Here is a 16,856-nt window from a genome sequence, read left to right as displayed (position 1 = left end):
CATCATTAAAGCTATATAGATAAGAAAAGTAATTTGAGTTAGTTAGTCATGCATAAATCAGACCTTTAAAAATGGTTTGTTCCCTATATAAAAGTTTGTTTGTTTAACTCCTTTTAGCTCACCTGAGCCAAAAGCTCAAGTGAGTTTTTCAGATCAAAATTTGTCTGTTGTCTGTTGTCATTGTCGTCTTTTTTCTTGTCATAAACTTTTCACATTTTTTTTTCTTCTCAAGAACCACTTGGCCAATTTTAACCAAACTTAACACAGAATGTCCTTTGGTAAAGGGGATTCAAAATTATTCAAATGAAGGGTTACACACTCTTATAAGGGGAGATAATTTAGAAATAAGTAATGAAAAAATGGTGGGTGTATTTAAAAAATCTCCTCAAGAAAAAGTTTAAAAGTTTGCTAGAAAAGATGCAACTTATGTGAAACATTCTTGACATAATGTAGATTCAATTTTGTTGATACAGTGACCCCCCATGGGGGTGATGCCAGTAGAAATATATAGGAAATATCTTTAAAAATCTTCTTCTGAAGAACAGAAAAGCCATTATTGTTGATATTTATATGGAAGCATCCTAGGTAGTGTAGATTCAAGCTTGTTCATACATGTAGCTGGAGAACTGTTGCATTATGGTTTTATATTTTTAAAATTAGACTGAGTCTTTGATTATAAGGTTATTATAGATCCTGTTGTGCACAAAAAAGGTGCAATTAATGGTGCAAGATTTTTTGTGCACAGTTAGGAACTATATCTCCACTTTTTCTTCAGTGGTTAATCAGCATCTTTTAGATTCCTTAAGATTTGATATTTTTTGATGAAATACAAAGTGTATGTTTATTATTTTTTTTGATAATATCATTCCAGGCAGTTAAAAGCCTGCAGACAGCCGAGTCCACGATTGAAACTTTGAACCAGCAGCTTGCTGAGATGGGGGCATCAGACAGTCTCAACAGAGCTAGAGTTGAGCATGAGCGAGTTTTGTCAGGAGTTCAGCAGAGACATGACAAGGAGGTCAAAGTTCTCAAAGAAAAGATTGAGAATCTCACTGATAAACTCAATGATTTGGTAATTATTTTACTTCTGCAAACATAAGGGGGAAAACTCAGAAATTGAAAAATTAGTTTGTTATAAGATATTATTTTAGACTAACTAGAAGTTCCTTTAATACTGTAAATCACTTTTTATTCGCGAGAACTTTATTTTCGCGTAATTACGCGAGACAGTGTGCTCGCGAAAATTTAATTCTGGCATATAATAATGTTCCTTAATAATATATAGAGCAATAACCACAATTCGCGAAAATTTTGTCTCACTAATCAAGAGTCAATGACTATCTCGCGAAAATAAGGTGTCGCGAAAATTTAGTGATCTACAGTATATACATGTATTACAAGTGTGTGAATAAAGACTGGAACATGATTTCTTAATCCTGTGAAATTAAGAAAAATAAAATAAACTAAGTTTTTCTCAACTTTTTAAATAGCAGACTGGCACATAACGTAACTATGCAATCCGTGATCATTTTAGATTAATATGGGTTATTCTCTTACATAAGCTAGACTCAAAAATTGAATTCAAATATTCATTTTTTACAGAATGCAGAGAACTCTACTTTGAGACAGAAACTAAACGAGAGTTATAAAGAAGCAGAGAACTCACAGATCTCACGAGCCGAGACCATCAATCGTCTGACCCGCAGCCTGGAAGATTCCCAGAAACAATGCAGGATGCTCCTAGAGTCAGGTATGCAAAGAAAAGAAAAGTTCAATAAAGATAAGGTATATTATTAAGCATTTATTTTGAGAAGGAACCTTGTTTTGTTAATTAAATATTGCTTTGAGTATCTGATAAACACTCTGATTCTTCCATTGAATTTATTTAATGGTCATGAAGATAATAGGCAATGTGAATTATAGTGCATTTTTTGAGGAAAAAAAGAATGTTGATAATTTCTCCCTTGTAGCCTCTTCACATGAAGCAAGTCAATTGAAGATCCAGCTGCAGCAGTGTACAGCATCTAAAAAAATCGCTGATGAAATGATTCTCTCTTACCAGGTAACTATCAACATGACAACGTCTCCTATTCCCTCCCTTTACATTTTTATGGCGTCGGGCTTGCCCGATCGTCATCTAGCGATCAGTCAGGTTTACGCGACCGCACGTGTCAGTGGATGCATCCACAATAGAAAATAGCAACAGCTGTAAACCAATTTCTTTTAAAACGTTCACAATGAATAATACATGTGTAGCTTGAATATAAGATTAAATCAATTGTATCTTCAATTAATACTACTACAAAACAACGATATTATGTTTAATTTTTACACAAGAAAAACGTTATGGTTGTTGCGGATGAATTTCTACTGAGAGGGTGCGTCGAATGACATGAATCACATTTTGGGACAGATTACTGTAATACAAACAATCTTAAATACGGTAAAACAAACACGAATACAACAAGACTATAAAGATTGAATTTCTTAATCTTAGCTTTACTTTTACGATCTCCAATCCAATTTTAGCCGAACAACCTACGATATTGACCAATAATGCCAGTATTACTGTATTTATCCATTTCCTCCATTTGTTTACCGCGCCTTATCTTAAGTCGATTGTACTTGTAACATTAGAGTCATGGTTGTAGTTAAGATGCAATCACTATACAACAGAACAACACTCTGACAATGGCAATTAATTAAAAAAATTTATGAAACCCTTCATATGTCTTCGATTGACTGAAAAGAAATTAGATTGATATAGAGGATGGACATTTCTGACGATGTCTGGTCAATTCGAACCCTGACTCATTCGGACCAGGACACAAGGCTATCAGGCCATATACTGTATTTGTGTTAAGACTATTTTTTTTAATTTTATTATTATGTTACTGGAGTCACTCACTTGACCTATTTGCAGATCTTTTGAAATTGTTTTTCTTGTTCGACGCCATTGAAGCCTTTCAGGCTTTTGATTTTTTTAACATTAACAGCCAGTTTGATTTTTGTATTTTTTTATCAATGGATTTATGATCTAATGAAACCAGGGCCCCAAGACCATGAACTGAGAATAGACTTAAGTCGAAATTTCAATTTTTATTATCTTTTGTTTTACTACATTCGTCTTTCAAAAATTGCATCTTTGTATAATATTATTTATTAAGATTCAAATACTTGATATTTTATTTCAATATGAAAATAATTTGAATTCAGAAATTATATTCATCCAATATTTTGATATAATTACCCGGTTAGTCTTTCCTCAATTTATGGTCTTCGAGCTTTATTTTTAAAAATCTTGTTTAATGAATGAAAGTATTGTTTATTCAAAATATTATACATATATCATATGGCTTTGAGGATGACATACCAGAATATTTGCCCCGAGGTGACAGGAAAGCCCTGGAGTGTTATGTCACCTGATGCCGAAGACATAACACTCCAGGGCTTTCCTGTCACCGAGGGGCAAATATTCTGGTATAGTCGCCCGAGAAGCCATGTGGTATATGTTATATGACATTTTTAAAATCAAAAGAAAATTTAAAATCATTCAAAATCCATAAGATTAACACAAATAATCCAAAAATGTCTTCTTGACATTAAGAAATACGCTCTGTTGTTTACTTTTGCTTAGCAACCGACGTCATAAAATCTCGAGCCCGAACTAAAATGCGTAACATAAAAACACGTGAACGTGATCGAAAAGATGACATAACTGTTTCCGTCGGGGGTGACATAACTGTTTCCGGCGTGACATAACTGTTTCCGGTGTGACTCAGCATTTTTCAGGGTTTATAGCGAAACTTATTACATTTGTGATATAATAAGTAAACTTATTCAAAAATGTTATATAATAAAATGATTTCAGAAAGTGTTCAAATAACTAATGAATGTTTCATTACAGGAGGAGGTTAAAGACTTGAAGGAGCAGCTGAACATGTTTGAGGCGGCGTCTTGTCTGGGCGTGCTCAGTCAGGAGACGACAAGGGAGACAATTCATGACGACTCCATGATGGACCTCGGAATCAAAAAGACAATAGACTTTGATGAAACTCCAGAGCCTATTAAGTAAGGAAGAAAAATTTATTTGATTTTTTATATGTACTGTGGAATCATTTTAAATCACGGATGTCAATGATTTTTGGTATTTTGTTTGGTTCGTGGAGACTTGATATACACAAGATTTTTGGGCTAAAAGGTGTCAAAATTATTGTTTGATGTAAATTAAAGATGACCCTTTAGGCCAAAAAAAATTAATCAATTTAGTTTCTCAGGCACCGCCGCATCAGTTCAAAAACAGCCGCATTGATCCTTTTTATTGACATTGAAAAGGGAAATAACTCATTTTTCTGTTTTTCCAAATTGAAAAAGAAAATCGAGTTATTTCCCCTTTTCATTAATGCTAAGAAATACGTATTTTTTTTAGAAAAACAATATATTTCTTTTAAATTCACAGTACGTTTTATGAGTTAACTTTTAAATAAATGTTTGGAATAACATTATTTAAAGTTGAATACATATTATAACTAATTTCAGAGAACGAAACTTAAGAATTAGTAGATATTATAATTTTACTGAACAGATGACTTAAAAGGTGTAAAACCTGCTTCCAAAAAAAAAAAAAAAAAAAAAAAAAACCTGCCTGCCGCATTGAAAAAAGAAGGTACGTTAGGCACCAAAATCCGCCTAGTCCCAAAATCTGGTGAAAATATTTAAATAGTTTGTATTGGATACCCCTGTTCTAAATCAATTTATTTTTTGAAAATATCTCAAACCGTTTTCCCTACACAACTCACTAAAAATGCAATGTTTTCTTAAGAAAATAACACTGACGACGTCATGACGTTCACATGGCGTTATCAAATTTCAACGTAATGATTCCGGTACAGCGTAAAGAATTGTACATTTCTCAACCTAAAAATTTATATTCTCTTAAATAAATTCATATTTAAGTCTATTTCACTTTATTTTTTTATTTAATCTGTTCTGAACCTTTGAGGGTTTTTTCTTTATATGAATTGATATTTACAATAACCGTGGGTCATTTAAGGAGATAATTTTCCGAGAAAACTATTTCACCACGAAAGCGTATTTATTGTCAGAATTTTTCCCCTCTTCATTTCCCTAAAATTCATGATATTAATTAAAATACCAAATTAAATTTTTCTTTTTACAATATAAAACATTGAATTAATACATGATGTTTTTTTTTTAAATAGAGATAGGATGTTTTTTTTTTTTAGAGAAGAGGAATAGAGGAGAGCAAAAGAAAGAGAGGAGAGAGAGAGAGATAGTAGTGAAAGAGAGAGTTTAATAGAAAAGTTGGTTCCATCTGATCCACTGGGCATCAAATTTTTCTTTTCCACTATTTCTATAAGATATAAATTTGTGTATTTCATAATAAAACTTCATTTGTGATATTGCAGCACATAAATTCAAAGATTTCTTAGTACATCTTGATGTGTAAACATAATATTTCAGCCAAAGGGCAATAGTATTTTGAATATCAGTATTATTCTCAATGTAACCTAAAATAAAAGATTTTTTTGTAATATTAATGACTAGACCAGTCTTATCTTCAAGAAAAATTACAAATTCTTCTAGAAATGATTGTGTATAATCACATTCCCATAAAAGGTGTTCTATTGTTTCTTCTTCTGAGAGGCAAAAGTTGCAGTATTTAGAGTCATTTTTGTTAATTTTGAATAAAAATGAATTTGTTGCTAGAATTCTGTTTATAATTCTATATTGAAACCATTGGAGTTTACAGTCTTTTGTCACTCTGAAGGGTATTTTGTGGAATTTTTTCCATTCTTTATTGTCAATCTGTAACATCTCACTCCACTTTGTTTTACCTGTTGACATAGAGGAGTTATGGTTAAGAATTTCATAAAAACATTTGGATTTGTGACATTTCATCACCTTGTAGATAATTCTCATAATTAATGGGTTTTCTAGCTTTTTAATAGGTATGTCAAGGCCAGAATTTTTTATCCAAGATTTTATAGCATGAATAATACTACTATATTCTAAAAAATTCATCTTAATCATGGGATAGGTATTACAAAAAGATTCAAAACTTAGAAAAGAACCATCTTCATTGATAATATCATTAACTCTTCTAATGTTGTTGTTAAACATTTGTTTATTATAAAAGGGTTTCCCCCCAATACGAATCATTGGGTTGTAAAACAGAGGTGAGTCACCAGCAACCTCAGATACTATCTCATGATTTTGTAGTATTATCCAGGATTTGAAAACGTCTATCCAAAATTTATTTTTCAAAGTCTTCAGATAGATTGTGACATAGTCAATTCCACAATTTATAAATTTGTCTAAGTTGAAATTTGGAATGAGATGTTCCATACCCCTATTTGTAAAAATGAGCTGTCTTATCCAAAATAATTTCATAGATGATATAAAAGACTTTAGGTTTAACATTTTCAATCCCCCATCTTCATAATTTTTAATAATAACTTCTTTTTTAACCCTATGAATTGAATTATTCCATAGAAATGAGAAGAATATTTTGTCTAATTCTTTGCAGTATGATTCAGTGGGATTTGGTATTGACATTAAAATGTGATTTAATAGAGGTAAAACTAATGTCTTAATGACTGTTATTTTCCCAATTGGAGTTAGGTACCTTTTCTCCCATTGTCTAAGTATTGATTTAATCTGTACTAGCTTGGGATCATAATTTAAATATAGTAACTTATCCAATTCCACATCAAAATGTATTCCTAGAAGGGTAAATCTAGTAGTTCCCCAGTTAAGATTGTAATTTGGCAGTAATATTTCATTGCTATACTTTTTGGAGCCTATCCATACTATATGAGTTTTGGCATAATTAATATGTAAGCCAGACATTTCTGAAAAACTCTTTAATGTTTTTAATGTTTCCGCAAGGGATTCTTTACTACCATCAAGAATAAGAGAAGTGTCATCAGCTAATTGAGAAATCTTTTTTTCAGTATTGTTCACAGTTATTCCTTTAATATTTTTGTTTAATCTAATTTGAATTGCTAGTATTTCTGCACATATAATGAATATATAAGGGGATAATGGGTCCCCTTGTCTGCAACCCCGCTGGATGTTAATTCTTTCAGAAAGATTACCACCTTGATTTATTGCAGATGTAATGTCCGTATTAAAAAGTGACACCCAATTCCTAATTGAGGGACCAAAGTTAAAAAATTTAAGTGCTCCTTGAATAAAATTCCAGGACAAAGTATCAAAGGCTTTTTCAAAATCAATAAGTAATAATAACCCAGGTATATTTTCTTCTTCCGTATAATGCATTATATCATATATTAACCTTGTATTTTCACCTATATATCTATTAGAGATGAAACCTGTTTGATCTTTGTTAATAATTTTGTCAAGGTATCTTTTTACTCTATTTGCTATAGTACCCGATGCAATTTTATAGATAGTATTTAACAAAGTGATTGGTCTCCAATTCTTTAAGTATTGTCTTGGCTTATCACCTTTTGGTAAAAGTGTAATAATGCCATGTCTTTGTGTAATAGAGAGACTTCCACTTCTATAACTGTAATTTATAGATCTAACTACAAAGGGACCAATATATTTCCAAAACATCTTAAAAAATTCAGCAGAAAAACCATCAGAACCTGGAGATTTATTAGATTTCATTTTGTAGAGTGTTTCTGAGGCTTCTTCCAAAGTAATTTCACCTTCTATAGATTCTGTTTCCTTACTAGAAAGCTTTGGTATTTCTTCATTATTTAATTCATTGAATAGATCAGTATTTGGGTTTACTGTACTAGTTCTATATAGTTGTTCATAAAATAATTTTGCTTCTTTTAAAATTTCTGATTGATCATAAATAATATTACCACTATTATCCTCCAATCTAGGTATAATCTTACTAGTAAAATTTCTGGATTCTAATGCACAAAAATAGTGTGTTGGTTTTTCGCCTTCTTCGACCCATTTTGCTCTACTCCTGATATAATTACCTTGCAATTTATGCTTTCTAATGTTCTCCAATTCTTGCTTTTTACTATATAATTCATCAATATTACTTTCGACATTTTCTTCTAATAGTTTGATACTTTCTATTAAAACTTTCTCTTTGTTTTCTCTTTTCTTTTTGATATATGATGCATATGAAATAGTTTTACCTCTTATCTCTAAAAGCAGAGTTTCTAAAAATAGCTGATCATTAACAGTGAAATAAAAATTGGAATCTGGAATATTATCTATGTTGTCAAAGTTATATACTGGGATTGCATACTGTTTCTTAACCTCTAAAATTACATTTTTAATGCAATCTAAGTAATTTTCATCATGAAGTAGAGAGTTATTAAACTTCCATAACCCCCTACCTTTCTTAAATTCATTAAAAGCTATAGACAAGGATATTATGGAATGGTCTGATCTATAACTAGTATCTATAGAGCATTTTTCCAATCCTGACAAAAGGGTTTCAGATATTAAAAAAAAATCTAAACGGCTTTGCTTCAATGGAGTTTTTCTTCTCCAAGAATATCGACGCTCTTTTTCGTGAAGCTGTCTGAAAGGGTCAATATAACAATTATTTTCTATTATTTCCAAAACTTTATCTCTTGCCTTTGGATTATTGACAGATTTATAATTATAATAGTCCAAATCTGGATTCAAAACTAAATTGAAATCTCCACACAAAATAATATTTCTACATTGCATATCATCAATATATTTTTGTAAATTTTCAAAGAAAAGTGGTGTATCATTATTTGGACCATAAATGTTACATATCAATACCTCATGGCCCTCTACAGATGCTTTAAGTAAAATAAAGTTTCCTTCAAGGTCGCCCTTTTCTGTTAGAGGTTTAAAATCAAAGTTGTTGTTAACTAGAATTGCCACTCCCCTAGAGTTTGTAGAGTATGAGCTGAAAAAGCATTGGTAACCCCATAAATTTCTTACTTCGTTTTCAATATCACACGAAAAATGTGTATCTTGCAAACAGTAAATGTTATAATTTAAGGCTCTTAAGTAATTAAAAACATCCTTGCGCTTTGCAATATCACCTAAACCTTGACAGTTTACTGAAATAATCTTAACCATTTGAAAAACGTTTACAAGTTGATACCCACCGGACCAATGGACACGAACAGTCGGAACTCATGATGAAAGAAAGAGAGGAAGAAAGAGGAAAGTAAGAGCTACAATATAACAATAACAGAAAAATTAACTTATTGCATTTAAAAAAAGTTCAAATGTTAACCAAGCTGACTACCGTGATAGGTGTGTTGTGAGTCACAGTTTGGGATTTTATTTGTAACGCAAGTTATGACCGGAAACGCATTCTGCTAGCTAATGGCGGAGAGAATATGGTAAGAGTTTTTAATCCCGGCTTTTTTTAATATTCTTTACCTTATGGTCAATATCGTCCAGGATGTCGAATTTCACACGTTTGTCCTTCACTTTTGCGTATACAGATCCGTTAAAATACCAAGCAGATGTAATGCCTTCATTATCTAACAATCGTGCGATCAGTTCACTATTTTCCTTCGTGACATCGTCCCCCAGTCGAACATTTCCAGGAGCATCTTTGACCTCCGATCGATGCCGCATGATGTGCGCCTTTTTGTCGTTGTTCTTCATTTTTATTAGAATAGGCCTTGGAGAATTGGTTTTTGATCCTGGGATCCGATGTACTGCCACTATAGCATTTTCATCAATTTCAACTCCCCCCTTCTCCATTAATGTGGATTTGACAACCTCAATGATGTCCTCATCTTTGGTCTCTTTAACACCGTAGATTTTGAAGTTATTTTTTCGACTATACTGTTCATTGTAATTTGACTTTACTGTGGCAAACTGTGCTAAATCTCTCACCTCATTCAGTTCCTTTTCCAGATTTCTTGTGTTTTTATTTGCTTCACACACTTTTTCTCTCAAAGTTTCATTCTCCATTCTAAGTTTGTCAACATCCTGTGATAGTGCACTAATTTTTTCGTTTAACTTGATTTCTCTCTTTTCTGCTTTTTCTTCATGGTTCTTTAACAATCCTTTTACAATATTTGTTACCATGGTTTCAAGGTCACACGTTTTAACTGTATTTTGTAAACATTCTTTGATTTCTTGCAGATCGTCTTTTATCGAAGCCAGTGTTGGGTCAGCTGTTTCCAGCTTATCAGTCCCACCTTTGTTTCTTTCCGAGCCTTTCCTGGTAGTTGACATGGTCTGGTTTACAATTACCGTTACTCTGTCTATGATTCACAAAACACACACAGTTACACAGGCTACGGTGAATCGAGAATCTCGGTGTTTTAAGATCGCTGTATAGTAAGCGGTTATAACAGTGGTAAACAGTACTCACGACAAATGAATGCCAATATACTCCTTTTCCTTAATTATCAAATAGGAAGGACTGGTCTCAAAATTCTTTACGCCGTAAATGTCATTCGTAACGAATTAAAGCACACTGTTTGAAAATCAAGTGTCACAACAATCACTATTCAGTTATATTCCCTAAACTTGCGCTCACGAAGATCTAGCGTCTATCTCAAGTGCGCCCTCCCACGGAATAGGATTTTCGTGTTTGGGAAATGGATATTCCCCCCTTTTTTGGCTTGTCAGGTTATTTTGAAGGTATTAAATTTTTTTTTTACACTTAGCCCCCATACTTTCAATTTGCTTCCGACGCCAATGCACTTATCATCAAACGGTTGCCAAAATATACCTGCATTTACATGTATTTTCCTCCTTACATATGTACAAATGCATACAAGTACGAGACATAAGATACGATGAATTTATTTTTAGAAAGTTCAATTTAAAGAATGTCGATGTGTCTTACCGATCAATAAAACCGATGTAAAAGAGATTGCTGCAACTGAAACAAAATAATAAACATCTCAAAAATGTGAAGATGACTTAAGACAGTTTTTTTTTCCCAACATTACCTTTACTATTGAAAATGTCCACTGAAAGGTTGGATGGCCCCCACTTCTTACCACCATATAGTGATCTGAAGGAAATGTAGTATTGTATGCCAAAAAATTGGAAGTAAAAGGAAGTTTGCCTTGGAAAACGTCCCCCCCCCCGAAATACGATTTTCGAGTTTGGGCAATTTCTTTCTTTCTTTTTTTTTTTTTTTTTGCTTGTCAATTTTTACAGTTAAGTAAAAAATATTTTCTCTGGTTGCCCCCCCCCCCCACTTTCAAAATCGATGCTACGTGCCTGGATTCAGACATTTTAGGAGTCTTCTTGGGAAACTGTGTAACAAGGTCACATCATAGAAGGGAACACCCCCCACTACACCTCCCACTCCCCATCCCCAAGACACTATATTTCTGAGACATGAAAACCGTTCCGTACAATAATAATAATATATTCGTAGCATAGCTAAAACATGTCTTTTTATCAAGTTTAATACAAATCAAAGTACTGAAAGCACTCATGGGAGTTGAACGTGGTGTTAAATACAATCTTTGATCGGGAGGTTAAGTGGGTGAACAATATTATTATTATTTCAAATACAGACAACTGTTTCAGATTTTTTGAGTTGCAAAAATCTTGAGAAAGACATTCAGAGACATTGAATAGCAATAAAATGCAGGGGCCATATTGCTGCCTGCCTACATTAGTCCTTTTTTATACCCCCTGCTTGAAAAGCGGGAGGGTATCTGGATTTCCGTCTATCTGTTTGTTACGCTTTAGGTATACCCATCTCTTATCCGCAACTCCTCTTACACCACTGAACGAAATTTTCATAGAATATTTATTACATATTGCTGTTGTGCACCTTCTATTACTTTTCCATCCTACACATATTTTGGGTTTCCCATTGCAAAACACGGACACTTCCATTATATTCATATTAGAGGCGGTTGATCATTTATTCTACTGCTCACAGTCTTCAAATTTGTAAGATATTTTTCCTTGGCACCTTTACCCATGTGTTATGAAAATTTCAGTTTCGCAGGAATAATATCAATGTTGATAAAATGTGGATTTTAACACAGCATCCTTTTAAGAGGTAACAGGTTTGTTATATAAAACTTCTCTGTGAATATAAATGTATTTCAATTACACGAACATTATACATGAAGTACGTCAGAACTTAATCTTTTTTAATATTGTGAAGAAAAAAGCAATACCAAGTTTAAAATAAATATTTAATGACCAAACATAAAAACAGCGGTATATGTGAGAGTTTGTGTGCGTACTTCATTTTGTTGTTTTTACGAAAACATCAGTGTCCGTTTTTTGGTTTTAACATTTATAACAGAGTACTAAATTTACCGCTTTTGGCAGGTGATACTGCTGATTTAGTAATAAATACGCATGTTTCCTAAAGTTTTTATGCATTAATGAATTCATTTAAACCAAGAAAATGTTCATGATAAGTTTGAATAAATTCTGTGCACCGGTAAAAAAAAAAAATTGCTAAAAATCCGGGACCGTCGGGCGTCGGGACGACTAGATTTACCACTTGCCGTTAGTATGTAGAGTTGTCGATCGTATCTTTTTCAGTGTATGACGCCACACAAAAAATTAGTTCCATTACGAAAAACTTTTGAGGTTCTTTATCATTTAGTTTTACATTGAACGAAATCTAATATTCAAAATAAGATTACTTTATCATTATTACATTTACTTACATTTCAAATTATGAAAATTAGATCAATTCAGGAGAAAATGACATGAACTATTTGTGGCGGATGTTTATGCACGTTTTCTGTTGAATATCATCGGAGTAAATCAGCAATCGGCAATCCGCGGCTGACTCCGCTACGCTCCGAGGTACGAGTCATCCGAGGATCTCCGAGTGGTAAATCAGCCGACACAGTAGCCTTGCTTTCGGCTCTATATAATCAACACAAATTACTGCGCATGTTAAATACGTGATGACCATGGGAGATTGAACATAGTTCAACTCCCAAAAATGTCTTTATTTTCATTTTTAACAGTCTGCCATATTTGGTATACATGTATGTACATGTAATATAATCATAACAGAATATAAGTCAACATCAATAAAACCGAACTCTTAGTTACATGTATAAATTAAGGGACGGCCATTCATTTAATTTACGGTAGGGGTCGTTAATTTTCAGATTATTTACTTTTTATACCGCTGTATGACAGAATGTGCTTTTCCAAGATGATTAGGGACAATTTTATTTCCCTGTAAATTTCACAAGCATAAAAATCAAAACTACGTACAGTGTTTGGGACGGGTGTAGGTACCCCCAGTCAAGGTAACACTGAAAAAAAATAACTACTATAGTGAAAGTCACTGGGAAGACTAGTAAATTTACTGTTCATACAATCACTACCTCAAAAGTAGTTTTACTAGGTATTGGGTAGATTTACTAGATAATGTTAGTAATCCTAAGAATTCATAAGTAACTTTCACTAGGTATCTAAGTATCTTTACGACCATCACTCAACTTTTCACTACCTTAGCTAGTACACAGAGTGATCACTAATCATGAAGAACGCTTTACTAGGCACACTAGTTAAATCAACTAGGTTAATTCTCTCAGTGAAGATTATACTTCATTACTTCATATCAAGAGGAGGATAGAATATTTGTTTGCAATAATGGCTATATGCCTGTTTGTTTTGTTTTGTTTTTTTTCTTTAAAAACCTGCTAACCCCTTTCGAGAACGAAATGCTCGTCCCTGTAAGAAGCTGTAAATCGATAATATTCCTCATAATTTTAACGATTATAAAACACGTTTATTGACAATGCAATGTGTTAAAAAAAAGTTTGAAACAATCGCACTCTCAAGTTTTTTTTTCTTTTCTAGCAATAAAATTAATTCAGTCTATCGTGAAAATGGCAATCTGTAGTCGTCCTTTCGCACATTTAGTCTAACTATCTTTTCTCGTCCAATATTGTTCTTAAAAAGATTTATAGAAGACACCAACCTTTTATGTTTCTTTTAATATCGTCAATTGAAATTTGTTTTTACCGCTGTCTGTGTTCAAGTCGACGAAAGAAAATTCCGAATCCGATTTTACACAACTTTTTAGAATAATGAAACTAAAATGCAATTGCTAAGTAAAATAAGGAAAGCAAGTCGTATTAAAACAAAATGCAAGTGCAAACCAGAAAATGAATATTTATTCATCCTGTTTATTCACAGGCACTTATATATATCATTTACCGGTATATATAACTCATTTAAATAACCCCCTTCAACGTTGTTGCAATTTGTGGGGAAAAAACAACAATGTGGAGTCAGTTAAAGTATTGTTTGTAGAAGGAAAACAAGGTTCATACAAATTGTCACGGGAAGGGACGGGGGGAGGGGAGGGGGATAGGTTTAGATTTTTTTTCGGCGAGAACATGTTTATTAATCAGTCCAAAAACTACGTTTCTGAATGTTACGTGTGGAATTATTTGAGATTATCATACAGGTAAATTGTACAAAAAATAAATAAATAAATCAATAGATAAAGTTTTAAAAAAAAACGGTTCTCTCAAACCACGTATATGATCTTTATACAATCGGGTGTACGAGATATTGATATTTACAGCGACAATGACTAGTTCTGTTGGACAACTTACCTTGAAAAAATAAATCCATCATATTTTCTTTTTCTGGATTTCAGAAAGTATTTCAGAAGGAACTTGCAACAATTTATTTGTTAACAATTTTACAAACATTTTTTTTATTTCAAATAAGTAGATCGATTGACTTTACTTGAACGTATTGAACATATTGATGGTGAAAACAATTAACTTTTCTCGTCCACATAATCTCAGGATCTCTTCACAATTATAAATTGTCATATATCTTTCAAATTACTTTTCCTAAGGAATTTTGAAGTTCTAAATAAATATTATCAACAGCAACTTAAAAAAAATAGAAAAAAAAAGCGTAAATTGTTTTACACGATCTATTGTGACGTCATCTATGAGTTTGTTGCGTAATATTCATATTTGTATAATATTCATAATCATTTCCAGGCGAGAAACAAACAATTATATCAGTTGCAAAACAAACATAAAAAATGCTAAAAATCTTGATTATTTGCTCATTTTCTTATCTGCGTACTTTTACAATCTTTCTCTCTTTTTATATTTTTTTTTGTTTTGGGGGCCAGATGAACACTTTTACTTCAATCGTTAAGATTGCTGATCTAACGTTATCCCTATCGGTAATTTTCACCTAAAGGGTGGCTAAAGTATATTGTCTACCTAATTTATTGTTCAGCCTATGTTCTTAATGATAATGATTAGACTTAAATACTCATTTTGTAAACTATCTTAAAATTTTTACAGCAATTACGATGCCTTTAATTAAAAAATAAGTTCACATTAGATTTCTCTACTTGAAATCCGGAATAACATATAAACTCAGTTTTAACATTGGCCGCAGCAAACGCGATTCACTAGATGTTGTTAAATTGAAACATTGTTGCGTTATAAAAAATATATATAAGTTTCATGAATCGCGTTCATTGCGGCCAAAGTGAATTTTGCCATCAAAGATATAAAAAATGCCATTTTTGGAGAATATATTGATACATGGTATGGTTTTGAAATTTACATAGCGTTTGTGTGACGTTTTGGCGCCATTTTACATCCGTGATCAGATAGATCTGGTCGTGTATAAAATATATCAACACTTTATTTCTGAAGATATCATTGTTTATTTTTGACGAATTTACTAGGCCGATAGTGGTAACAACCGTATTTTGTTCTTTGAATTTTTTGGCCTGAGAAACTATTGATTACTTTCTTTTGGCCTTACATCAATAGAAAATTCTTCCATTACAAACCTTGATAGTTCCAAGGTATAATTACATAGCATATCTAGAAATTATAATTCATTTGAGAATATAAAAACTTGAAGGTAATTTTATATATAACTCATCAAAGACAAGTATCATTTATACTATATGTATTTTTGTCCAAAAAAATGATAGGTGAAAATTTTAATACTTTAACAGATGTATATTTCTCTCATATACAGATTCAGTTCTGTACCAAAAGGAGCAGAGTCCCAGGACCTAGTGACCAATCTAAAAATAGAACTTGAAAGATGCCTTCTTAGCAACAAGGAAAAGAGAATCCAGGTGACCAAGCTGCAGGAGGAAATAAGGACTTGTAAGAAGGATCTAGAGGAGTTCCGAATGCGCTGCGAAAGAGCCGAGAAATCTGAATCAGATTTGAAGGTACATGGATATAATAATTTTAACTGGAAGAAAATTTTCTTTTAAAATCATCAGAAAAGAATAAAGATGAAAAGAAAGTACCTGTGTCGATCTACCAATTTAAATTAAATTCAGATTCCTATCAAACCAAGAATTTTGTTCTTATAAACACCAGTTTGTCATTCCTTAATTGTAAATATAGAACATTCAACAACATTCTTTCTATGCAGTTATTACAAATTAGACAGCAGTTTTTTTCAAACAATGCTTGCTTCCTAATTATGAATAGGTCAAACTGATTTAGAAGTTCCTAACGTTTTTTTCTTTGAGTATTTTTCCCTTGACATCTCAAATTCTTGATTATCTCGAAGTTTTCTTTCTGGTCCAGGTGAGTTTGAGATAACAAGGTTTGATTGAAGTACATGTACCTGTATCTAATTATAGTCCTATATCTATTGATAGTTATAGTCCTATATCTATTGATAGTCTGTATTTATTTATAGCCTTTATCTATTTATAGTCCAAACTCCAGGAGTGGGAGGAGCTAGTGAGATCTGATGACAAGGTGTCAGCTGTGGAGGCCCGCCTACAGAAGGACATCAAGAACCTCAAAAGGGAGAAAGAGGTCCTCAGTGAAGATGTTGAGGTAAGGAAGGGACCTGGGGGGCCTCAAAAGGGGAAAGAGGTCCTCAAAGAGGATGTGGAGGTAAGGGAGGGACCT

The 16,856-nt window shown here is 32.5% G+C and overlaps 1 protein-coding gene across 1 annotated transcript in view; it reads left to right on the top strand.

Moving 5' to 3' along the window:
• The window catches only part of LOC134254466 (centrosomal protein of 152 kDa-like), a 58,101-nt gene that overhangs the window by 40,217 nt on the left and 1,028 nt on the right, over positions 1-16,856 (top strand). Inside the window, exons 9-14 of the mRNA XM_062736972.1 lie at positions 872-1,072; positions 1,603-1,750; positions 1,971-2,062; positions 3,908-4,071; positions 15,955-16,156; positions 16,656-16,841. Coding sequence (XP_062592956.1) covers positions 872-1,072; positions 1,603-1,750; positions 1,971-2,062; positions 3,908-4,071; positions 15,955-16,156; positions 16,656-16,841 — 993 coding nt within the window. The remainder of the gene's footprint in view (positions 1-871; positions 1,073-1,602; positions 1,751-1,970; positions 2,063-3,907; positions 4,072-15,954; positions 16,157-16,655; positions 16,842-16,856) is intronic.

Source organism: Saccostrea cucullata, unplaced genomic scaffold (assembly GCF_032062105.1).
Source record: "Saccostrea cucullata isolate Sc308-1 unplaced genomic scaffold, CSIRO_AGI_Scuc_v1 ctg5616, whole genome shotgun sequence".
Lineage (NCBI taxonomy): Eukaryota > Metazoa > Mollusca > Bivalvia > Ostreida > Ostreidae > Saccostrea > Saccostrea cuccullata.
The sequence above is the reverse complement of the archived record's forward strand: the minus strand, read 5'-3'. Positions and strand labels throughout refer to the sequence as shown.